We start from the raw sequence: 25237 nt of genomic DNA on the forward strand, positions 1-25237 counted from the left end.
GATGGCACTATCTCAGGGGCAAGACGAAGCTGAAGTTTTCTGCCAAAAATTCCGTAAATGGTCTGTGCTTACTCAGTGGAATGAGTGCGCCTTGGCGGCAACTTTCAGAGAAGGTCTCTCTGATGCCGTTAAGGATGTTATGGTGGGGTTCCCTTTGCCTGCAGGTCTGAATGAGTCCATGACAATGGCTATTCAGATTGATAGGCGTCTGCGGGAGCGCAAACCGGTGCACCATCTGGCGGTGTCTATGGAAAAGACGCCAGAAAGTATGCAGTGTGATAGAATTCTGTCCAGGAGCGAGCGACAGAATTTTAGACGGAAGAATGGATTGTGTTTCTATTGTGGGGATTCTACTCATGTTATATCAGCATGCTCTAGGCGTACAAAGAAGCTTGATAAGTCTGTTTCCATTGGCACCATTCAGTCTAAGTTTATTTTGTCTGTAACCCTGATTTGTTCTTTGTCATCCATTGCCACGGACGCCTATGTTGACTCTGGCGCCGCTCTGAGTCTTATGGATTGGTCCTTTGCCAATCGTTGTGGTTTTGATTTAGAGCCTTTGGAGACTCTTATTCCTCTGAAGGGGATTGACTCCACCCCATTGGCTAATAATAAACCACAATACTGGACACAAGTAACCATGCGTATCGATCCGGATCACCAGGAGATTATTCGTTTCCTGGTGCTGTATAATTTACATGACGATTTGGTACTGGGATTGCCATGGTTGCAGTCTCACAACCCAGTCTTGGACTGGAGAGCAATGTCTGTGTTGAGCTGGGGATGTAAGGGTATTCATGGGGACGTACCTTTGGTTTCTATTTCGTCGTCCATTCCCTCTGAAGTCCCTGAGTTCCTCTCTGATTATCAAGACGTCTTTGACGAACCCAAGCTTGGGTCGTTACCTCCGCACCGTGAGTGCGATTGTGCCATAGATTTGATACCGGGTTGTAAATATCCAAAGGGTCGTTTGTTTAATTTGTCTGTGCCGGAACATGCTGCTATGCGGGAATATATAAAGGAGTCTTTGGAAAAGGGACATATTCGTCCATCTTCTTCTCCCTTGGGAGCTGGGTTTTTCTTTGTCTCAAAAAAAGACGGCTCTTTGAGACCATGTATTGATTATCGGCTTCTGAATAAGATCACTGTTAAGTATCAATACCCATTGCCATTGCTTACTGATTTGTTTGCTCGTATAGAGGGTGCTAAGTGGTTCTCTAAAATTGATCTTCGTGGGGCGTATAATTTGGTGCGGATCAGGCAGGGGGATGAGTGGAAGACCGCATTTAATACGCCCGAGGGCCACTTTGAGTATTTGGTCATGCCTTTTGGTCTTTCTAATGCCCCTTCAGTTTTCCAGTCTTTTATGCATGATATTTTCCGCGATTTTCTGGATAAATTTATGATAATATATCTGGATGATATTCTGATTTTTTCTGATGACTGGGACTCTCATGTCCAGCAGGTCAGGAGAGTTTTTCAGGTTCTGCGGTCTAATTCTTTATGTGTGAAGGGGTCTAAGTGCGTTTTTGGGGTCCAGAAAATTTCCTTTTTGGGGTATATTTTTTCTCCCTCTTCCATTGAGATGGATCCCGTCAAGGTGCAAGCTATTTGTGACTGGACTCAGCCCTCCTCTCTTAAGGGTCTTCAGAGATTTTTGGGCTTTGCCAACTTTTACCGCCGATTTATTGCTGGTTTTTCGGATGTCGTTAAACCACTGACTGATTTGACCAGACAAGGCGCTGATGTTGCTAATTGGTCCCCTCATGCTGTAGAGGCCTTTCAGGAGCTTAAGCGCCGTTTTGCCTCTGCCCCTGTGTTGCGTCAGCCTGATGTGAATCTGCCTTTTCAGGTTGAGGTTGACGCTTCGGAGATCGGAGCTGGGGCAGTGTTGTCGCAGAAAGGTTCCGACTGCTCCGTCATTAGGCCTTGTGCCTTCTTTTCTCGCAAATTTTCGCCCGCAGAGCGGAATTATGATGTTGGGAATCGGGAGCTTTTGGCCATGAAGTGGGCTTTTGAGGAGTGGCGCCATTGGCTCGAGGGGGCTAGGCATCAGGTGGTGGTATTGACTGACCACAAAAATTTGATTTATCTTGAGACTGCCAGACGCCTGAATCCTAGACAGGCGCGCTGGTCTTTATTTTTTTCTCGCTTTAATTTTGTGGTGTCATACCTACCGGGTTCTAAGAATGTTAAGGCAGATGCCCTTTCTAGGAGTTTTGACCCGGACTCTCCTGGTAATTCTGAACCCACAGGTATCCTTAGGGAGGGAGTAATTTTGTCGGCCGTTTCTCCTGATCTGCGGCGGTCCTTGCAAGAGTTTCAGGCGGATAGACCGGATCGTTGTCCGCCTGATAGACTGTTTGTTCCGGATGATTGGACCAGCAGAGTCATCTCTGAGGTACATTCTTCTGCATTGGCAGGTCATCCCGGAATTTTTGGTACCAGGGATTTGGTGGCAAGATCCTTCTGGTGGCCTTCCCTGTCACGAGATGTGCGAGTCTTTGTGCAGTCATGTGACGTTTGTGCTCGGGCCAAGTCTTGTAGTTCTCGGGCTAGCGGACTGCTGTTGCCCTTGCCTATTCCTAAGAGGCCTTGGACACACATCTCGATGGATTTTATTTCAGATCTGCCTGTTTCCCAGAAGATGTCTGTCATCTGGGTGGTCTGTGACCGTTTTTCTAAAATGGTCCATTTGGTTCCTCTGCCCAAGTTGCCTTCTTCTTCTGAGTTGGTTCCTCTGTTTTTTCAGAATGTTGTCCGATTGCACGGTATTCCTGAGAATATTGTTTCTGACAGAGGTACCCAATTTGTGTCTAGATTTTGGCGGGCATTCTGTGCTAGGATGGGCATAGATTTGTCTTTTTCATCTGCTTTTCACCCTCAGACTAATGGCCAGACCGAGCGGACTAATCAGACCCTTGAGACATATCTGAGGTGTTTTGTCTCTGCTGACCAGGATGATTGGGTTGCTTTTTTGCCATTGGCAGAGTTCGCCCTCAATAATCGGGCCAGTTCTTCCACCTTGGTGTCCCCGTTTTTCTGTAATTCGGGGTTTCACCCTCGATTTTCCTCCGGTCAGGTGGAATCCTCGGATTGTCCTGGAGTGGATGCGGTGGTGGAGAGATTGCATCACATCTGGGGGCAGGTTATGGACAATTTGAAGTTGTCCCAGGAGAAGACTCAGCGTTTTGCCAACCGTCATCGTCGTGTTGGTTCTCGGCTTTGTGTTGGAGATTTGGTGTGGTTGTCTTCTCGTTTTGTCCCTATGAGGGTCTCTTCTCCTAAGTTTAAACCTCGGTTCATCGGCCCTTATAGAATATTGGAGATTCTTAATCCTGTTTCTTTCCGTTTGGACCTCCCTGCGTCCTTTTCCATTCATAACGTTTTTCATCGGTCGTTATTGCGCAGGTATGAGGTACCTGTTGTACCTTCAGTTGAGCCTCCTGCTCCGGTGTTGGTTGAGGGTGAGTTGGAGTACGTTGTGGAGAAAATTTTGGACTCTCGTGTTTCCAGACGGAAACTCCAGTATCTGGTCAACTGGAAGGGTTACGGCCAGGAGGATAATTCTTGGGTCAATGCATCTGATGTTCATGCTTCTGATCTTGTTCGTGCCTTCCATAGGGCTCATCCTGGTCGCCCTGGTGGATCTGGTGAGGGTTCGGTGCCCCCTCCTTGAGGGGGGGGTACTGTTGTGAATTTGGATTCTGGGCTCCCCCGGTGGCCGCTTGTGGAATTGGACTTGTCATCCTCTTTCCTGTTTCACCTGGTTCCATCAGTAGTGGGTGTCGCTATTTAAGCTCATTTCTCTGGTGGTTTCTTGCCGGTCAACAATGTTATCTGATGCCTCTCAGTGCTTGTTCCTGCTTCTAGACAACTTCTAGATAAGTTGGACTTTTGTCCATGTTTTGTTTTGCCTATTTGTTCCAGTTCACAGCTGAAGTTTTGTTACTGTGTCTGGAAAGCTCTCGTTGATCAGGGATTGCTACTCTGGCGTTATGAGTTAATGCCAGAGTTTAAGGTAATCTCTGGATGGTGTTTTGTTAGTGTTTTTCTGCTGACCATGAAAGTATACTATCTGTCTTCTGCTATCTAGTAAGCGGACCTCAAATTTGCTAAGACTATTTTCCTGCTGCGTTTGTTGTTTCATCTGAACTCACCGTCATTATATGTGGGGGCTACTGTCTTCTTTGGAATATTTCTCTAGAGGTGAGCCAGGTCTTATATTTCCCTCTGCTAGCTATTTAGGTCTTAGGCCAGAGCTGGGCATCTAGCGATAAATAGGAAATGCTACCTGGCTATTTCTAGTTGCGCGGCAGGCTTAGTTCATGGTCAGTATAGTTCCATCTTCCGAGAGCTTGTCCCTCTATAGGCTTGCTATGATCTCTGCCTGCAGAGATCATGACAGAGCTTCTAAAGAAGTTCGGGGTATGCTACAGATGTTGTGCTTCTACTGAACACCTTGCTAAAGACTGCAAAACTACAATTAAGTGCATGGAGTGTGACAGTGAGGACCACGTACAAGCACTTCACCCATTCCGTCCCGACGCTACACTTACTCCTTCCCCCACCATGAGCCATGGCGGGGAGGTCGCAGCTCAAACTGCAAGCCATACCACAATATCTTCTTCATGCACAGAAGTCTGCGGAGAAGACCTCTGGGACAAGTCCTGTGCGAAGATTTGCCTGGTGAACGTATATCCCAACGGTCACCCAGAGAAAGCCGTAAAGGTGTACGTCCTTCTGGATGATCAGAGCAACCGATCACTTGCAAGGTCAGAACTCTTTGATATGTTTAACTTAAAGGGAAATGCTTACCCTTACACTTTAGGTACCTGCAGTGGTGTTACAGAGGTTTATGGGAGAAGGGCCAGTGGTCTTACAGCGACATCTCTCAAGAACACCGTCGAGATACCATTACCTACACTGGTCGAGTGCAACCAGATTCCATCCAATCGAGAAGAGATCCCAACGCCAGAGGCTGCTCTTCATCACCAACATCTCAAGGGGATAGCAAACAAGATACCAGCCCTCAACAACAGTGCAGATATCCTGATTCTGCTTGGCAGAGACATTCTCTGGCTGCACAAGGTGCCTCAGCAAATTAACGGACCACACGATGCACCATTTGCCCAACGCTTAGATCTAGGCTGGGTAATCATAGGCAATGTTTGCATACATAAGATGAAGAGACCTAACAACATCTCCTCTTACAAAACACACATCTTGTCAAATGGTCGCAGCACTCATTTCCAACCATGCCCACATCACTACTGGGTGAAAGAGAAAGTGAGCAACACCAAGTGGCAACAGGAATCCTTCAACAGCATGAACACGCTCCAGTCCTGGGAAGAAAACCTCGGGTCATCAGTGTTCGATTCCACAAGTAATGACAACAAGTTGGCACCCACAAGGGAAGATAAAGAATTTATAAAGGTTATGGATAAAGAATTTGTTCAAGACGACTCCAACAGTTGGGTAGCTCCTTTACGCTTTCGTTTCCCAAGAGTGAGGTTGCCGAACAACCTGCAGCAAGCAACTGCAAGGTTCTCATCCTTAAAGCGTACCCTAAAGAGGAAACCAGAGATGGAGAAGCATTTCATTGACTTTATGCAGAACATCTTTGTCAGAAATCATGCTGAACCTGCGCCACCACTGAGGGAGGGAGAAGAATGTTGGTATCTTCCATCCTTTGGTGTCTATCACCCTCGCAAGCCTAATCAGATCAGAGTGGTGTTTGACTCCAGTGCTCAGTTTGAAGGCCTCTCTCTCAATAACCTGCTCCTAACTGGGCCCAACCTGAACAACAGCCTCCTTGGAGTATTGATCCGCTTCAGACAAGAACCTGTTGCCATAATGGCTGACATTCAGCAGATGTTTCATTGCTTCATTGTGAAAGAAGACAACAGAAACTATCTTAGGTTCCTATGGCACAAAGACAACAATGTCAACAATCAGGTCATAGACTACCGGATGAAGGTCCATGTCTTCGGCAACAGTCCCTCACCTGCTGTGGCGATCTATGGACTGAGACGGACAGCCCAGGAAGGTGAGAGAGAGTACGGTTCCGATGCTCGGCAATTTGTAGAGAAGAACTTCTACGTGGACGATGGGCTCAAGTCCTTGCCCACAAGCGAAGATGCAATTGACCTACTCTCCAGGACACAGGAAATGCTATCCACATCAAACCTCAGACTCCACAAGATTATCTCTAACAGTCAAGAGGTAATGAACGCGTTTCCATCTGAAGACCAGGCCACAAACCTAAAGGACCTCAACTTGGGTTCCGATGTTCCTCCAACACAGCGCAGCCTTGGTCTACTGTGGGATATCAAACGGGACACCTTCACTTTCCAAGTGTCACCCTATGACAAACCCTTTACCAAACGAGGAGTCCTATCTGTCATAAATAGCATCTATGATCCTCTCGGGTTTGTAGCACCCATCACTATTCAAGGCAAGATACTGTTAAGACAGCTTACGGCCGAGAACACGGATTGGGACACCCCACTCCCAACTCAGAAACAGCTAAGGTGGGAGGCGTGGAAGAAGTCTCTGAAGTTCTTAGAGGAACTCCAAGTCCCACGTTGTTATTCTCCAAGATCACCTTTGACTGCAATCAGAAGAGAAGTCCATATTTTCTGACGCATCTACAGAAGCCATAGCCGCAGTAGCTTATCTGATGACCTTAGGAGCTAACAAGGTACACTGTGGTTTCATCCTGGGTAAAGCCAAATTAACTCCAAAGCCTGCACACTCTGTACCCAGACTCGAGCTTTGCGCTGCGGTATTGGCAGTAGAAATTGCTGAAGTTGTACAAGACGAAATGGACATTACAATTGATTCCTTTACCTTCCACACTGACAGCAGGGTGGTACTCGGGTATATTCACAACCAAACAAAGCAGTTCTATACATATGTGAGCAACAGAGTAGAGCGCATCAGAAGTTTTTCTACCCCTGAGCAGTGGCATCACATCTCCACCAATTTAAACCCAGCCGACCGAGGTACAAGACTCGCAGCTGCTTCTAAGCTTGGTGACAACATGTGGTTGACGCCTCCCAGTCTCCTGTACGAAGATTTCTGTGCGAACAACACCAAAAATGCTTATGAGCTGGTGGAACCAGAATCTGACAAGGAGATAAGACAAACTATCTCTGATCACTATACTTCAATGACATCTAGGCAAGGTTTGAAGTCTCATCGTTTTGAACGCTTTTCAAGCTGGTCCTCCGTTGTACGAACTGTAGCTCGTCTCATTCACATTGCTCGCTGTTTTACAAAGGACAAGCCCTCAGGGTGCCATGGTTGGCACGTGTGTAAGAGTCGTCTTACTGCCGACGACATAGACCATGCTGAACAAGTTATCATCAGGTGTGTGCAACAAGAAGAATATTCACATGAGATTGGCAGAATTACCAAGGGAGTCAGCGTGTCCAAAAACAGCACTCTACTCGACTTGAATCCAGTAGTCGATCATCTCAAGTTTCTAAGAGTGGGAGGACGTTTAAGTAAATCAGACCTATACGATAAGGAGCAGAACCCTATCATCATTCTAGGTCGACATCACGTCACTACTCTGTTGATTCGGCACTATCACGAATGAGTACAGCACCAAGGCAGACATCTTACTGAAGGTGCCATCAGGTCTGCTGGCTTGTGGATCATGGGAATGAAGAGGTGCGTCTCTTCAGTTCTCCATAGATGTGTCAAGTGTCGAAGGTTACGAGGAAAACACCAACAACAACAAATGGCGAACCTCCCAGCAGATCGACTGAGCATGGACCAACCGTTTTCATATGTTGGTGTAGACGTCTTCGGGCCATGGTCGGTTGTTACCAGGAAAACCCGTGGAGGAGCCGCGAACAGTAAGCGATGGGCTGTCCTATTCACCTGTCTCAGTATCCGTGCAGTTCACATCGAGGTTATTGAATCCATGGATACCTCCAGCTTCATCAATGCCCTAAGAAGATTCTTTTCCATCCGGGGACCTGCCAAGCAACTCCGGTCCGACTGTGGCACAAACTTTGTAGGAGCCTGCAAGGAACTGCAGTTTGACAACTTATTGTCCGACAATGGATGCACTTGGGTATTCAACCCTCCACACTCTTCACACATGGGTGGATCTTGGGAACGCATGATTGGTGTTGCACGAAGGATCCTCGACTCCATATTGCTGGACCATAAACTTCCCCTTACTCATGAAGTTCTGGTCACCTTCCTCGCAGAAGTGTCAGCCATAATAAATGCTAGACCTTTGGTTCCAGTATCATCCGACCCCGATGCTCCAACGATACTTACTCCAGCTACACTCCTTACACAGAAGATTGGAGCCGCTACAGTCCCACCTGGGAATTTCGATAACAAGGACATTTACAAACATCAGTGGAGACAAGTTCAACACCTGGCTAATGTGTTTTGGCATCGCTGGAAGACCGAATATTTGCACTTGCTTCAAAACCGTCACAAATGGCAGACGCCCAGTCCCAATCTCCAAGAAGGAGACCTTGTTCTCTTAAAGGATAAAGAGGCTCATCGTAATGACTGGCCAATGGGACTTATTACCAAGTTCTTACCCAGTGAGGACGGAAAGACTCGTAATGTAGAAGTTAAGGTGACAAAAGGGGGCTCTACCCGAACCTTCTTCCACCCGGTCACTGAACTCGTGCTGCTTCTACGAAAGGAGGACATCACATGAACTGAACATGCTCCTGGACGTTGCTCATGGCGGGGAGCATTCCTCTTCATTCTCCAGTTTATTGAACTGTTAACATTCCCATTGGATTCTGGGTTGGTGGAAGAGTTGGCATGTTTGCTGCTTCCCCAATCTGAAGATGGGTTTAATATATTTGGACTTATCTTTCGGTTTGATCTACGGGTCGACAACAACGAGTTTGGACTTTAAAATCTTTGATGTTTATTATTGCATGCATGTTTTCTTCCTCTTGTTTTTTCAGGTTCGAACGACTTCGAAGAATTACGGACATCGTGAGATTGTAAGCCCCATTGGGGACAGCGATGATAATGTCTGTAAAGCGCTGCGGAATATGTTAGCGCTATATAAAGATTATTATTATTATTTAGCATTAGAGGCATATAGGCAGGGTTTATTGCCTTACAGTCCTTGCTGCTGCAAGTTAAAACCAAAAGTCTTTTTTTCGGGCTATGTCATGTCTCACGACTTGGGAAATCATTCAATGTTTGCATTGCTTGTGTTCTATCCTTCTTTCTAGGCAGAAGTTTGCTTTTCCCTGTATTTTGTCCCAACTCTCTCACTGTAGTCCTGTGATGTATGTTTGTTCACGCCCTTATTCTCCATTTTGTCATCATTCCTCCATTTGTATGCATCCTACTACATGTCCTCTGTTGAATATTCCTTTTTACCTGCTACTTTCATCATAATACAAGAATTTCAGTTAAAGCAATCCTCTTTTCCTGAAGTCTTCTTACATGAGAACGTGGCTGAGTTAAGCTGTCTGATTAATCGGTATGAACGTGAGTACAGGTCAATACGGAAGCACCCAAAGGGAAAGGTCTATCCAGGCAACACTGCGTTCTACATACCCATGAGTCAGAATAGGCTACATCTATTCTTTTCCATGTTAATACTGCTGTTACCTGCACTGATTATAGGGAGGGTTGCTCTAGGAGGGATAGTATAGTATTAGAAGCATATAGGTAGGGTTTATGGGCTTCCACTCCTTTTATAGGTCTACTGCTGAGGCAAGCTTAAAAAAAAGTACTTTTCAAGACCGCATACTTTATTTTACCAAATAATACTGTAAAGTTTGCAAGTATTTATTATCTAACGACTTTAAAATGTGCAAGGCGTGAGGTAAGGGAAGGAGAAATGGCTGTTGGCCATGCCTGCAGGCCAGGATAAACTGTGCTTGCTGCGGGAGAGCACTCTTTTTAAAACTGTCAAAAAAATTATTCTAAGGCCCTCTGTTATGGTTCTCAATGGCAAGAGAACATAGCCCAGCAAACATAAGAACTAGCTCTTGGAAGGATGGAAACTAAACTGACCATGAACTAAACCTGCCGCACAACTAACAGTAGCCGGGTAGCGTTGCCTACGTTTTATCCCTAGACGCCCAGCGCCAGCCGGAGGACTAACTAATCCTGGCAGAGGAAAATACAGTCCTGACTCACCTCTAGATAAATTTCCCCGAAAGGCAGACAGCGGCCCCCCACATATATTGGCGGTGATTTTAGATGAAAATGACAAACGTAGTATGAAAATAGGTTTAGCAAAATTGAGGTCCGCTTACTAGATAGCAGGAAGACAGAAAGGACACTTTCATGGTCAGCTGAAAACCCTATCAAAACACCATCCTGAAATTACTTTAAGACTCTAGTATTAACTCATAACATCAGAGTGGCAATTTCAGATCACAAGAGCTTTCCAGACACAGAAACGAAACTACAGCTGTGAACTGGAACAAAATGCAAAAACAAACGAGGACTAAAGTCCAACTTAGCTGGGAGTTGTCTAGCAGCAGGAACATGCACAGAAGGGCTTCTGATTACAATGTTGACCGGCATGGAAGTGACAAAGGAGCAAGGCTAAATAGCGACTCCCACATCCTGATGGAAACAGGTGAACAGAGGGGATGATGCACACAAGTTCAATTCCACCAGTGGCCACCGGGGGAGCCCAAAATCCAAATTCACAACAGTACCCCCCCCCCCTCAAGGAGGGGGCACCGAACCCTCACCAGAACCACCAGGGCGATCAGGATGAGCCCTATGAAAGGCACGGACCAGATCGGAGGCATGAACATCAGAGGCAGTCACCCAAGAATTATCCTCCTGACCGTATCCCTTCGATTTGACCAGATACTGGAGTTTCCGTCTGGAAACACGGGAGTCCAAGATTTTTTCCACAACGTACTCCAACTCGCCCTCAACCAACACCGGAGCAGGAGGCTCAACGGAAGGCACAGCCGGTACCTCATACCTGCGCAATAATGACCGATGAAAAACATTATGAATAGAAAAAGATGCAGGGAGGTCCAAACGGAAGGACACAGGGTTAAGAATCTCCAATATCTTGTACGGGCCGATGAACCGAGGCTTAAACTTAGGAGAAGAAACCCTCATAGGGACAAAACGAGAAGACAACCACACCAAGTCCCCAACGCAAAGCCGAGGACCAACCCGACGCCGGCGATTGGCAAAAAGCTGAGTCTTCTCCTGGGACAACTTCAAATTGTCCACTACCTGCCCCCAAATCTGATGCAACCTCTCCACCACAGCATCCACTCCAGGACAATCCGAAGATTCCACCTGACCAGAAGAAAATCGAGGATGAAACCCCGAATTACAGAAAAAAGGAGACACCAAGGTGGCAGAGCTGGCCCGATTATTGAGGGCAAACTCAGCTAAAGGCAAAAAAGCAACCCAATCATCCTGATCTGCAGACACAAAACACCTCAAATATGTCTCCAAGGTCTGATTCGTCCGCTCGGTCTGGCCATTAGTCTGAGGATGGAAAGCAGACGAGAAAGACAAATCTATGCCCATCCTAGCACAGAATGCTCGCCAAAATCTAGACACGAATTGGGTTCCTCTGTCAGAAACGATATTCTCCGGAATACCATGCAAACGGACCACATTTTGAAAAAACAGAGGAACCAACTCGGAAGAAGAAGGCAACTTAGGCAAGGGAACCAAATGGACCATCTTAGAGAAACGGTCACACACCACCCAGATGACAGACATCTTCTGAGAAACAGGAAGATCCGAAATAAAATCCATTGAGATGTGCGTCCAAGGCCTCTTCGGGATAGGCAAGGGCAACAACAATCCACTAGCCCGAGAACAACAAGGCTTGGCCCGAGCACAAACGTCACAAGACTGCACAAAGCCTCGCACATCTCGTGACAGGGAAGGCCACCAGAAGGACCTTGCCACCAAATCCCTGGTACCAAAGATTCCAGGATGACCTGCCAACGCAGAAGAATGAACCTCAGAAATGACTTTACTGGTCCAATCATCAGGAACAAACAGTCTACCAGGTGGGCAACGATCAGGTCTATCCGCCTGAAACTCCTGCAAGGCCCGCCGCAGGTCTGGAGAAACGGCAGACAATATCACTCCATCCTTAAGGATACCTGTAGGTTCAGAATTACCAGGGGAGTCAGGCTCAAAACTCCTAGAAAGGGCATCCGCCTTAACATTCTTAGAACCCGGCAGGTAGGACACCACAAAATTAAACCGAGAGAAAAACAACGACCAGCGCGCCTGTCTAGGATTCAGGCGTCTGGCGGACTCAAGATAAATTAGATTTTTGTGGTCAGTCAATACCACCACCTGATGTCTAGCCCCCTCAAGCCAATGACGCCACTCCTCAAAAGCCCACTTCATGGCCAAAAGTTCCCGATTCCCAATATCATAATTCCGCTCGGCGGGCGAAAATTTACGCGAAAAAAAAGGCACAAGGTCTCATCACGGAGCAATCGGAACTTCTCTGCGACAAAACCGCCCCAGCTCCGATTTCAGAAGCGTCGACCTCAACCTGAAAAGGAAGAGCAACATCAGGCTGACGCAACACAGGGGCGGAAAAAAAGCGGCGCTTAAGCTCCTGAAAGGCCTCCACAGCAGCAGGGGACCAATCAGCAACATCAGCACCCTTCTTAGTCAAATCAGTCAATGGTTTAACAACATCAGAAAAACCAGCAATAATTCGACGATAAAAGTTAGCAAAGCCCAAAAATTTCTGAAGACTCTTAAGAGAAGAGGGTTGCGTCCAATCACAAATAGCCTGAACCTTGACAGGATCCATCTCGATGGAAGAGGGGGAAAAAATATATCCCAAGAAGGAAATCTTTTGAACCCCAAAAACGCACTTAGAACCCTTCACACACAAGGAATTAGACCGCAAAACCTGAAAAACTCTCCTGACCTGCTGGACATGAGAGTCCCAGTCATCCGAAAAAATCAAAATATCATCCAGATACACAATCATAAATTTATCCAAATAATCACGGAAAATGTCATGCATAAAGGACTGAAAGACTGAAGGGGCATTTGAAAGACCAAAAGGCATCACCAAATACTCAAAGTGGCCCTCGGGCATATTAAATGCGGTTTTCCACTCATCCCCCTGCTTAATTCGCACCAAATTATACGCCCCATGGAGATCTATCTTAGAGAACCACTTGGCCCCCTTTATGCGAGCAAACAAATCAGTCAGCAGTGGCAACGGATATTGATATTTAACCGTGATTTTATTCAAAAGCCGATAATCAATACACGGCCTCAAAGAGCCATCTTTCTTAGCCACAAAGAAAAAACCGGCTCCTAAGGGAGATGACGAAGGACGAATATGTCCCTTTTCCAAGGACTCCTTAATATATTCTCGCATAGCAGCATGTTCAGGCACAGACAGATTAAATAAACGACCCTTAGGGTATTTACTACCCGGAATCAAATCTATGGCACAATCGCACTCCCGGTGCGGAGGTAGTGAACCAAGCTTAGGTTCTTCAAAAACGTCACAATAGTCAGACAAGAATTCAGGAATCTCAGAGGGAATAGATGATGAAATGGAAACCAAAGGTACGTCCCCATGCGTCCCCTTACATCCCCAGCTTAACACAGACATAGCTTTCCAGTCGAGGACTGGGTTATGAGATTGCAGCCATGGCAATCCAAGCACCAACACATCATGTAGGTTATACAGCACAAGAAAGCGAATAATCTCCTGGTGATCCGGATTAATCCGCATAGTTACTTGTGTCCAGTATTGTGGCTTATTACTAGCCAATGGGGTGGAGTCAATCCCCTTCAGAGGTATAGGAGTTTCAAGAGGCTCTAAATCATACCCACAGCGTTTGGCAAAGGACCAATCCATAAGACTCAAAGCGGCGCCAGAGTCGACATAGGCGTCCGCGGTAATAGATGATAAAGAACAAATCAGGGTCACAGATAGAATAAATTTAGACTGTAAAGTGCCAATTGAAACAGACTTATCAAGCTTCTTAGTACGCTTAGAGCATGCTGATATAACATGAGTTGAATCACCGCAATAGAAGCACAACCCATTTTTTCGTCTAAAATTCTGCCGTTCGCTTCTGGACAGAATTCTATAACATTGCATATTCTCTGGCGTCTTCTCAGTAGACACCGCCAAATGGTGCACAGGTTTGCGCTCCCGCAGACGCCTATCGATCTGGATAGCCATTGTCATGGACTCATTCAGACCCGCAGGCACAGGGAACCCCACCATAACATCCTTAATGGCATCAGAGAGACCCTCTCTGAAATTCGCCGCCAGGGCGCACTCATTCCACTGAGTAAGCACAGCCCATTTACGGAATTTTTGGCAGTATATTTCAGCTTCGTCTTGCCCCTGAGATAGGGACATCAAGGCCTTTTCCGCCTGAAGCTCTAAATGAGGTTCCTCATAAAGCAACCCCAAGGCCAAAAAAAACGCATCCACATTGAGCAACGCAGGATCCCCTGGAGCCAATGCAAAAGCCCAATCTTGAGGGTCGCCCCGGAGCAAGGAAATCACAATCCTGACCTGCTGAGCAGGATCTCCAGCAGAGCGAGATTTCAGGGACAAAAACAACTTGCAATAATTTTTGAAATTTTGAAAGCAAGATCTATTCCCCGAGAAAAATTCAGGCAAAGGAATTCTAGGTTCAGATATAGGAACATGAACAACAAAATCTTGTAAATTTTGAACTTTCGTGGTGAGATTATTCAAACCTGCAGCTAAACTCTGAATATCCATTTTAAACAGGTGAACACAGAGCCATTCCAGGATTAGAAGGAGAGAGAGAGAGAAAGGCTGCAATATAGGCAGACTTGCAAGAGATTCAATTATAAGCAACCTCAGAACTGAAGGAAAAAAAAAAAAAAATCTTCAGCAGACTGCTCTTTTCTCTCCTTTCTCTGCCAATTAATTTAACCCTTTGTGGGCCGGTCAAACTGTTATGGTTCTCAATGGCAAGAGAACATAGCCCAGCAAACATAAGAACTAGCTCTTGGAAGGATGGAAACTAAACTGACCATGAACTAAACCTGCCGCACAACTAACAGTAGCCGGGTAGCGTTGCCTACGTTTTATCCCTAGACGCCCAGCGCCAGCCGGAGGACTAACTAATCCTGGCAGAGGAAAATACAGTCCTGACTCACCTCTAGATAAATTTCCCCGAAAGGCAGACAGCGGCCCCCCACATATATTGGCGGTGATTTTAGATGAAAATGACAAACGTAGTATGAAAATAGGTTTAGCAAAATTGAGGTCCGCTTACTAGATAGCAGGAAGACAGAAAGGACACTTTCATGGTCAGCTGAAAACCCTATCAAAACACCATCCTGAAATTACTTTAAGACTCTAGTATTAACTCATAACATCAGAGTGGCAATTTCAGATCACAAGAGCTTTCCAGACACAGAAACGAAACTACAGCTGTGAACTGGAACAAAATGCAAAAACAAACGAGGACTAAAGTCCAACTTAGCTGGGAGTTGTCTAGCAGCAGGAACATGCACAGAAGGGCTTCTGATTACAATGTTGACCGGCATGGAAGTGACAAAGGAGCAAGGCTAAATAGCGACTCCCACATCCTGATGGAAACAGGTGAACAGAGGGGATGATGCACACAAGTTCAATTCCACCAGTGGCCACCGGGGGAGCCCAAAATCCAAATTCACAACAGCCCTCCTCTACATCTTTTCCAGGGTATATTGCAGTCCTTCCCTCTATTTTTTGGCAGCCCTTGTACATAGTTCATAAGCTTCAGGAGTCTAGGAGTCCCACTGTGTTGAAAATTCTTTCTTTCATTCAAGTTAGTTCTTGCTTTTTCCCATATTGCTCTATTTCTCATTGTCTCATGTCAGTATCATCTAACGGAAATGAGTTTTCCTTCTGGTCACATAAATCTCTTCCACAGTCATGACAGCTGGTTTCCATGAATTCATGGACAAATGTAGGCTGTTTGTGGTCATCTGTAGACAGATATTCACAATGCAGCAAAATGTAACGTGGCCCAAGGAGGTAGTCATGGGAGAGGGCTCCATCACAATCTTTATAAAATTGTCAAAAAAATTATCCCGACGTCATCCTCTAAGTGTCTTTGTAAGGGATATCACAGGGGAAGGGGCGGGTCGAATTCGCTCACCACGGGGGAGGGGAGAGAAGACCCAGCAGGGATCGTCTCTCTGGCACCACCACCTGCCTCAGGTCAGTCAGGGAACTGCACCGAAGGCAAATAGTCGCTGGAAAGGCTTCCATTATAGATACGAGTTAGTGAGGCGCTCCCAGTGAGGGGGAAAATATATCACCAGTCCAGGCTGGGGATATATATCTAAACCTCCAGGACGTCGCTGCCAGAGTTGCTCACTAAAACAGTACAACAGTACGGTATTCTTCTTCTAGTTCCTCATTTGAAATAAGCCCCTTTTGACAGCAGGCTTATATCGGGCTTACTGAGCATGAGGATTCGTGGATAGAGATAAAAGAGCAGCCAAAGATTAATTTTATATTTAATCGCTGAGGAGGAGCACTAGAAAGTACAGTTATATATACAAGAGCAAATATATACAGTCAGGAGTGTATTACAAAGATAGGGTACAGATAGGTTGCAATTACCATGTTATAAATCCTACAAAGAACCTGGAGTAAATATAAACCCAAAAGCATAATTCACTAAAACATAATTTTTATTATAAATATAACATACACAGAGAAAATGTACATAGACAAGGTGCTCATAGCATACACGTACAAAGGAAAGATGGGTAAGACAGATTTAGGTGTATCTGATCCTTCACTTAGCCTATGTAGGCGTAAGGGGTTACATGGTAGATGCATACACCTTCAGATGTGGTCATCTGAACCAGACTTAGTTTTATACTGAACGGTGTTTTTGCCTGTTGGTATCCCCATGGTGTAACTTGCAGTAGTCTTGGTCCTTTGTACGTGTACGCTATGAGCACCTTGTCTATGTACATTTTCTCTGTGTATGTTATATTTATAATAAAAATTATGTTTTAGTGAATTATGCTTTTGGGTTTATATTTACTCCAGGATCTTTGTAGGATTTATATTTATGTGGAGTTGTACCCTGTGATTTATGTCCAGTAGAAGGGTGTTTCCCTGTGATAGATCATTCTGATATGTATCAGTGGTATCTATAATTACCATGTTATGTAGCATGTGTCCACAGGAAGGCGCTGATGGATCACACGTCCAAATCTTAGTAACAGGCTTTCAGGGCTACGTCAGCTAGCGTATCCTCAGGCCATCAGAAAAACTAAGTCCAAAATGAGGGGCTGCCTTATTTCTCCTAGGCTGCTACCTCACACATTTGCTGCCACCCCTGGGTGGTGCAGCCTCTCTCCTCCCATCTCTGAGAACATGATTATCTGTCCAGAACCGTGGCTGGCCCATAACTTTGCGGCCAAAGCTCTGAATGGGCTGATTGTACTGCCACTAGATTCCGCTGGATGTTATCTGTGCATAGAGACTAAATTTGTCTACCATATGTAATTCCTGTTAGCTATGCTTTAACTCCATAATCCAGAGTGCTACATGTGGCTAAAAAATATGGGCGTGTGGGGAAAGGAACGATGATTCGGATTATGTGCTTGGCTAGTCTCAGAGATATTTCATTCTGCTATTATAAATCATTTTCCAGATTCAATACCTCAAAGCTTGCTGCGACTTGTTGTACCATGTGTTAGGGTTGGCGAAACACACCGAATATATTTATTAGGTGAGATAGGTGTGTTCGCAACCCAGGATCCACCGTGCAAGAAAGAACCTGCTGCTAAGTATCTTAGAAGATACTGAACAGAGATTTGATGGCACTTGCCGGGGCAGCTCTCCGCTATTTCTCTTGTGCAATTGCCTGGCAGGCAACAATCCAAGGATGACATTTGATCCTTCAGTGCTGATACTGAGCCATATTCTATACGTTAGCAGTCAGACTAAAGGTACCGTCACACTAAGCGACTTTGCAGTGAGAACGACAACGATCCGTGACGTTGCAGCGTCCTGGATAGTGATATCGTTGTGTTTGACACGCAGCAGCGATCTGGATCCCGCTGTGATATCGCTGGTCGTTGCTGAAAGTTCAGAACTTTATTTGGTCGTCAGATCGGCGTGTATCGTCGTGTTTGACAGCAAAAGCAACGATGCCAGCAATGTTAAACATGGAGCTAATGACCTGTGAGAACGATAAGTGCGTCACCGTTACGTCACAGGATCGCTCCTGCGTCGTTGTGGAGCTGCTGTGTTTGACATCTCTACAGCGATCTAAACAGCGACGCTGCAGCGATCGGGTCGTTGTCGTTCTCGCTGCAAAGTCGCTTAGTGTGACGGTACCTTAACACTGCTTTTACCATACCAACATCTTTTATACACTCTGTGCAGCATAATGAATATGCATTGTTCTTTATTGTGAAATTCAAAAAATATGGAGTCAAAACTACTGTCTGCAAAATACAAAAAAGCATTTATTAAATAGCAATGTCACATAATAAAGTAAAAGTTGCAAAAGTACAATTAGATACATATCACCATCACATGGGTATCAAAAGCAAAAAGGACACAGGTATAGAGTCCAGAAAACCACACTGATAAAGAAAAGTCCGACCAGAGGATTCAAGTTCTTAAGGCTTGTAAGCCTTATAATGAAGTATATGTAGGTCATAAAAAAATGCTTGTCAGATAAATGAGCCAAAGATTGATCCTCACCCATATGGTCGCAGTGTGGAAGCGGACTGCCAGCCCCTCTTACACAATATGGGTGAGGATCAATCTTGGGCTAACTGATCTGACTAGAGGTTTTTTAAGACATACATATACTTCATTATACGGCTTATTAGCCTTAAGAACTTGAATCCTCTGGTCGGACTTTACTTTATCGGTGTTATTTATTTAATAAATGCTTTTTTGTACTTTGTAGACAGTAGTTTTTCGAATTTTGCATGTAATTAGGAGTTCCTGTCAATATTTCCAGATTTTGTACGACACTTTTATTGCTCTGATCTATATATTTACATTGTTCTTTATTGTGTATAATTGCATAACTTTTTCTTGTGGAAATAGGGGTTAATGAATACAGCCCTTTTATCTAACAGTACCTAACAGTATTTATATGCACAACTAACTTTTCAATTAAACTAGTGTGAACAGGGCAAAAGGTCTACAGTATTTTAATCCTGTTCCCTTCCCCCTTTATCCACACTGCCCACAGATCATTCTATATGTTATACTATCTTATGGGTCCTATTTGTACTGACTAGTGTGAACAGGTACAAGTCCCAAAGCTAGCTCACACTGTTCACCAGTCAATTTTCAATTTTACCAAGGTGTATCAGCGCGAATATTCATAATACTTATTTAGTTTTTCTGGTAATTGTCTTATTCGCTGAAGATAAAACCTTAACACTTGCACCACTATTTTCATTTTATACTTCTAAATAACACATAGAACAGTACCAGCAAAATACCCAAGATGGTGCAAATTACAGTCTCACCCACTGACTCGCTGAGATAAGAGCAGCTGTGACTTCACAGCTTCCAGGGCCAACTACCTCGACCTCTCCCTCGGACAGGGAGGAGGTAACGACAAGCTTAGGAAGCTGACAGTCCATTGAGGTACAAGGCCAGGTGCCAGGAAGGTCGCAGCCTGGCTTCTCTGAACATCTCCATGGAGCCAGGTGACCGGTGAGTCCCATTCCTGGCTTTCACAAATGTATCCATGGGCCTCTGGTGACCGGTGGGTCCAAATCCTGACTACCCCAAATGTATTCATGGGTTCAGTGATGGTCATTGAAGCAGATGTATATTCTTTTAGCTGGGGCCTGGCTGGCATCCTGTAGAATGTCAGATCTGTGTCACTCGTGATAGAGCCACGATCTGGCAGCTATCCTGTAAAGTGTTCCTGGCTGTGTTTATGTAAAGAGTCTCTGGTTTTTTGAATCTCTTGGCTGTCTGGATGTATATTGTTAGAGGCACATCCCACTTATATAGCTCACAATTGTTGTCTTTCAAGCCAGCATCCAGAGGTCAAGAAGAAGACGTGATGAGGTTAACTCGTATCGTTTGACCATTTAATCTACCGTATATACTCGAGTATAAGCCGAGATTTTCAGCCCAAATTTTTGGGCTGAAAGTGCCCCCTCGGCTTATACTCGAGTCACGGTCGGCGGGTGAGGGGGAGAGGGCGCCGAGGCATACTTACCTAGCCCCGGCGATCCTGACGCTCCCCCTGCCCGTCCCACGGTCTCCGGGTGCAGCAGCTCTTCCCCTGTTCAGCGGTCACGTGGGACCGCTCATTAGAGAAATGAATAGGCGGCTCCACCTCCCATAGGGGCGGAGCCACATAATTCATTTCTCTAATCAGCGGTGCCGGTGACCGCTGACAGAGGAAGAGGCTGCGGCACCGAAGACCAGCTGTCCGGGGGAAGGAGCGGGACGCCGGGAGCAGGTAAGTATGTCATATTTACTATCCCGTCCGACGTCAGGAAGGGGTTAATATATTTAAAAACATTTTTTTTAATGATCTACTTGTTTCAATAGTCCCCATGGGAGACTAGAAGCTGCACTTGTCTGATTGCTTCTGCTACATAGAGCAGGGCTACAAAATATTTTCCACATTCTGAACATGAAAAAGGCGAGAAACCTGTGTGGAGTCTCTGGTGTCTAACACGATCTGTTTTCTTCACAAAACGTTTTCCACATTATGAAAAGGAAAAAGGCTTCTGCCCTGTGTGGGTTATCTAGTGTCTAAGGGTATGTTTCCACGGTCAGGAAACGCTGCTTGTTTGACGCTGCGCAGAGCTGCAGCGTCAAACAAGCAGCGTCCAGATGTTCCAGCATAGTGGAGGGGATTTTATGAAATCCCGTCTCCACTATGCGTGGAAACCCGCACGCGGCGGCCCTGCGACTCCGGACATGCTGCGCGTCTTTTCAGATCGCAGCATGTCCGTACACCTTGCGGGGACGCAGCGTCCCCGCAAGGCATATCACAGGGCCCTATGGGACAGAGCGATCATCCCGGATGTGAAGAGTTAACACATCCGGCATGATCGCGTCCCAGAAAGGGGGCGGGGCTTAGCGCCGAGCGGCTTTGCCGCTGCGGCGATACCGCCGGCCATCCTGACCGTGGAGACATAGCCTAACAAGGAGATATTTCTCTGCAAAATATTTTCCACATTCTGAACATGAAAAAGGCTTCTCCCCTGTGTGGAGTCTCTGGTGGTTATCAAGATCCGATTTCCGGATAAAACATTTCCCACATTTTGAACATGAAAAAGGCTTCTCTCCTGTGTGGGTTCTCTGGTGTCTAACAAGATCTGTTTTCTTCACAAAACGTTTTCCACATTATGAAAAGGAAAAAGGCTTCTGCCCTGTGTGGGTTATCTGGTGTCTAACAAGGAGATATTTCTCTGCAAAATATTTTCCACATTCTGAACATGAAAAAGGCTTCACCCCTGTGTGGAGTCTCTGGTGTCTAACAAGATCTGCTTTCCTCACAAAACATTTTCCACATTCTGAACAAAAAAAAGGCTTCTCCCCTGTTTGGGTTCTCTGGTGGTTATCAAGATCCGATTTCCGGATAAAACATTTCCCACATTTTGAACATGAAAAAGGCTTCTCTCCTGTGTGGATTCTCTGGTGTCTAACAAGATCTGATTTCTTCACAAAACGTTTTCCACATTCTGAACATGAAAAAGGCTTCTCCCCTGTGTGGACTCTCTGGTGTCTAACAAGATCTGCTTTCCTCACAAAACATTTTCCACATTCTGAACAAAAAAAAGGCTTCTCCCCTGTGTGGGTTCTCTGGTGGTTATCAAGATGCGATTTACGGATAAAACATTTTCCACATTCTGAACAGAAAAAAGGCTTCTCCCCTGTATGAAGTTTCTGGTGTTTAACAAGATATGATTTTGTCACAAAACATTTTCCACATTCTGAACAGAAAAAAGGCTTCTCCCCAGTGTGGAGTTTCTGGTGTCTAACAAGACGTGATTTCGTCACAAAACATTTTCCACATTCTAAACATGAAAAAGGCTTCTCCCCTGTGTGGTTTCTCTGGTGGTTATCAAGATTCACTTTCTGGATAAAGCATTTCCCACATTCTGAACAGGAAAAAGGCTTTTCTCCTATGTGGATTATTTGGTGTTGATCAAGATGATGTTTCCAATTAAAACATTTCCCACATTCTGAACAGGAAAAGGACTTCCTTGCTTTAGGAGCAGTTTGTTTTTTAATGCCTCTTTTGGGTCTTTGATTTTCCTTAGTAGTCGGTACTGAATCAGATGACAGATCTTTGCTGTGAAGGGATGATAGTATATCTGGAATAATGGCATTCACTTCAATTGTATCCTGTGAGATCTCAAGATCATCTGATTTTAAAATTGAAGATGTCAGCTTTTCCTCTGATCTCCAGGTACAGTCATCTGTCAAGAATAAAACCAATTATTTTTCAATAAAATGTCCTTGAACTTTGTATTTTTGAACATTTCTCCTAAAACTGTCAGTAGCAGTAAGAGCACCCCCCTCTCGTCAAAACGCACACTTCCGGTTTTTGGCAGGTGCCCCGCCCCTTTTTGACACCTTCTAGCACTAACCCCGCCCCACTTCCAGTCTTAGCCCCCTCTCCTCTCCTCCCCATTCGCTGCCTACTCTCCGCCCCTGTGTGTCACTATCTGTGACGTCAGTTCCGTGCCCGCCCCGGAAGCTGCCCTGAGTGTGTCAAAACCTGTAACGTCAGTTCCATCCCCACCCCAGAAGCCGCCCTGTTCAGCCTCTGTTACGTCTCCCATGCCCGCCCATTCGCCGCCCATCTTGTGGGCTTATGTGGCATTCCTTGATAGGTGGAGAGGCCGAGTCCGCCCCACTTCCTGTCTAAACCTCTCCAGTGTGTAAGATTGGGCTTATGTGGTAGTTCTTGATAGGTGGAGAGACCGTGTCCGCCCCACTTCCTGTCTAAACCTCTCCAGTGTACAAAAAACATGTCTTGACATGTTTTGTGTGAGAAGACAGTCCCAGGGTTAATGACAGCTGGCTGTAGTGTTCATAGCCCTCCAGGGTGTGTAGGAAAACTTGTCAAGACGTGTTTTGTGTGAGAAGGCAGTCTCAGGATCCTGCGACAGTTGTCGCTTTCATAATAATGATGTAATAAAAACAGCGCTTAAAAAAATAAAATACATTTATTGTAGCTTCACGTAGAGGTAAACACAAATCAAGAAATGAAAAAGGTGTAAATAGATCTAAAAAATTCAGCGATATACAAACACGTCTATAGGTTACAATACAGTCATTTTAAGCTAATATTTAAAGAAATGAAAAAGGGGATTCGTATTATAGTTCCAGGGTCGCTCAACCAGTTTTAGCTAGCAAGTACATCTTTCTTTAGCTTCAGGCGTTTTTAGCTAGAGGACGCAGCTAAACAAGATTTTCAACAAACTGTTGACACCAGTGTGTCGTATTAACAGACATACCAAAATAGTCTGAATGACTTATTGAACGAGAAATAATTAGATCTAAGCAATGTATAGAACGCATTACAAAAAATGAAATAACGGCAAAAAAAACCACTTTAGTAATATAAAAGAAACAGAGCAAGATCATGTTGCGCAGAGCAGTTTGCAAGCCTGATTATAGCCGCATAATGGCGTATGTAAAATTGTAATAGAGAATTTTGTACAAAAGAGGCAACTAGACGATCATTACGTTTTAAATCATACTTGACAAAGGCCATCTGGCCGAAACGTTGTACTTTTGTGATGGCAGAATAAAGACTTTTTTTGATACCTATCACCTGGAATGGATGCTGCTCCTTCTTTTTTCTATTGTGAGTATTGTTCCAACTGATCCTTGGACTTTGGAGTGTGCAGCCGATATCAGTGTGCTGTTGGTTACTCCTTTTTTACCTATACTAGTGAACGCGTCTTTAGCTATGTTTCTTACGGCCGTTTTTACATGCGGTTTGACTAGTTCTAGGCCTTTTCTGAAAAGCGGGATGACTCTTCTAAAAAGACTTCTAAAGAGCCCGCCGAGGCCGGCGCCGTACATGTATTCATCACCGCGGAACCCCTCTAAGCCATGACCCGCTTGAGCTACATAGTACCGTGCGTACAAGGAGGGATCGCCGTAAACTCTTTGAGGCATAATTTTACCATGGCGACGTCTTGCGAGGCCTAAAATGTAATCGCAGTATACACTTTCTGTATCTGAATTTAACCGGCGTACCCTGGTCCGACATGACTAACGTTTATGGAGTCAAAGTGTTGTTTGCACAGCGGTGCGTAATCGGGACGTGTGTAGCGCACCGTGACAATATCATTATCATCGCCGCTAACTTCTACGGTTCGTAACAGTTGAACGTAGCTGTCCCCCACAAGTTGATGTTGAATTATATCAGTGTATGCAAAAAGCGAATAAAAACCAGCCTTTGAATCGGGGTAAAAGTGGCGATTCCACGGCATTAAAGCAACGGGGGAGTCATCGACGGTCTGTAGGCTGAAAATAAATTTTAGCTTAGTACCCAGAGCTAAGTGTATAGGGCCTGGGTCGGGTAGGATCACCCTCGACGTAGCTCATCATACCGTATTCTGTAGGCAGGCGTGGATAAATTCAGAGCCTCTATTCGGGCATTGACTGGGCCAACCAGCTTATGAATGTTCGAGTAAAATACTGATTTTATGTGATAATGTTCTAACGGTTCGTTGTGTTTAGCCGCGTAAAAGTTCCCTTTAAGGGCTTCAAACGTGTTCCACGTATGGGGGTACTGTATTTCCGTTAACGCCACTTCATAAGCGCCTGAAAGATAAACGGGCTTCGCTAACTTGGTGTTGTAGCTCAAAATGGTATTTTCAGGGTAGATTTTGATTGATGAATTGCTGGGTAAGGTGACGAAAAACGAATCGCCTTCCATGCTTTATACGGCCGTTAATTGATTTTCTTCTATCCAGCTGTTGAATTTATCGGGATAGCCTAACCACTTCACAAAATAAAGAGAGTTGTACCGCGACGCCGGCGTTTTTTCAACACTTTTTCAACTTTGTATATCCTATTAGAGTCTTGCGGTACCTTTTGTAGTTCGTCTTCATAAAAAGATCCTTCTATGCTTTCGCGGCTCAAATCGCTTAATGCGTAGAGAGGTTTTCTGAATCATGTATTTATGGATGAGACGACGAAAATTTCACGCGTATAGGTATGTTCGTACCCTTTTGAAAATACATGCTTATACCGTACAATCCGGAC

The 25237-nt window shown here is 45.2% G+C and overlaps 2 protein-coding genes across 2 annotated transcripts in view; both read right to left on the bottom strand.

Annotated features, from left to right (window-relative positions):
* Positions 1-25237, bottom strand: part of LOC143766487 (uncharacterized) — a 416280-nt gene that overhangs the window by 117588 nt on the left and 273455 nt on the right. The gene's annotated exons all lie outside the window — the stretch shown is intronic.
* LOC143767079 (uncharacterized) overlaps positions 20485-25237 on the bottom strand; it is a 33199-nt gene continuing 28446 nt past the window's right edge. The window contains exon 6 of the mRNA XM_077255102.1: positions 20485-22428. Coding sequence (XP_077111217.1) covers positions 21350-22428 — 1079 coding nt within the window. The 3' untranslated portion in view covers positions 20485-21349. The remainder of the gene's footprint in view (positions 22429-25237) is intronic.

This window comes from Ranitomeya variabilis, chromosome 4 (assembly GCF_051348905.1).
Source record: "Ranitomeya variabilis isolate aRanVar5 chromosome 4, aRanVar5.hap1, whole genome shotgun sequence".
Taxonomy (NCBI): domain Eukaryota; kingdom Metazoa; phylum Chordata; class Amphibia; order Anura; family Dendrobatidae; genus Ranitomeya; species Ranitomeya variabilis.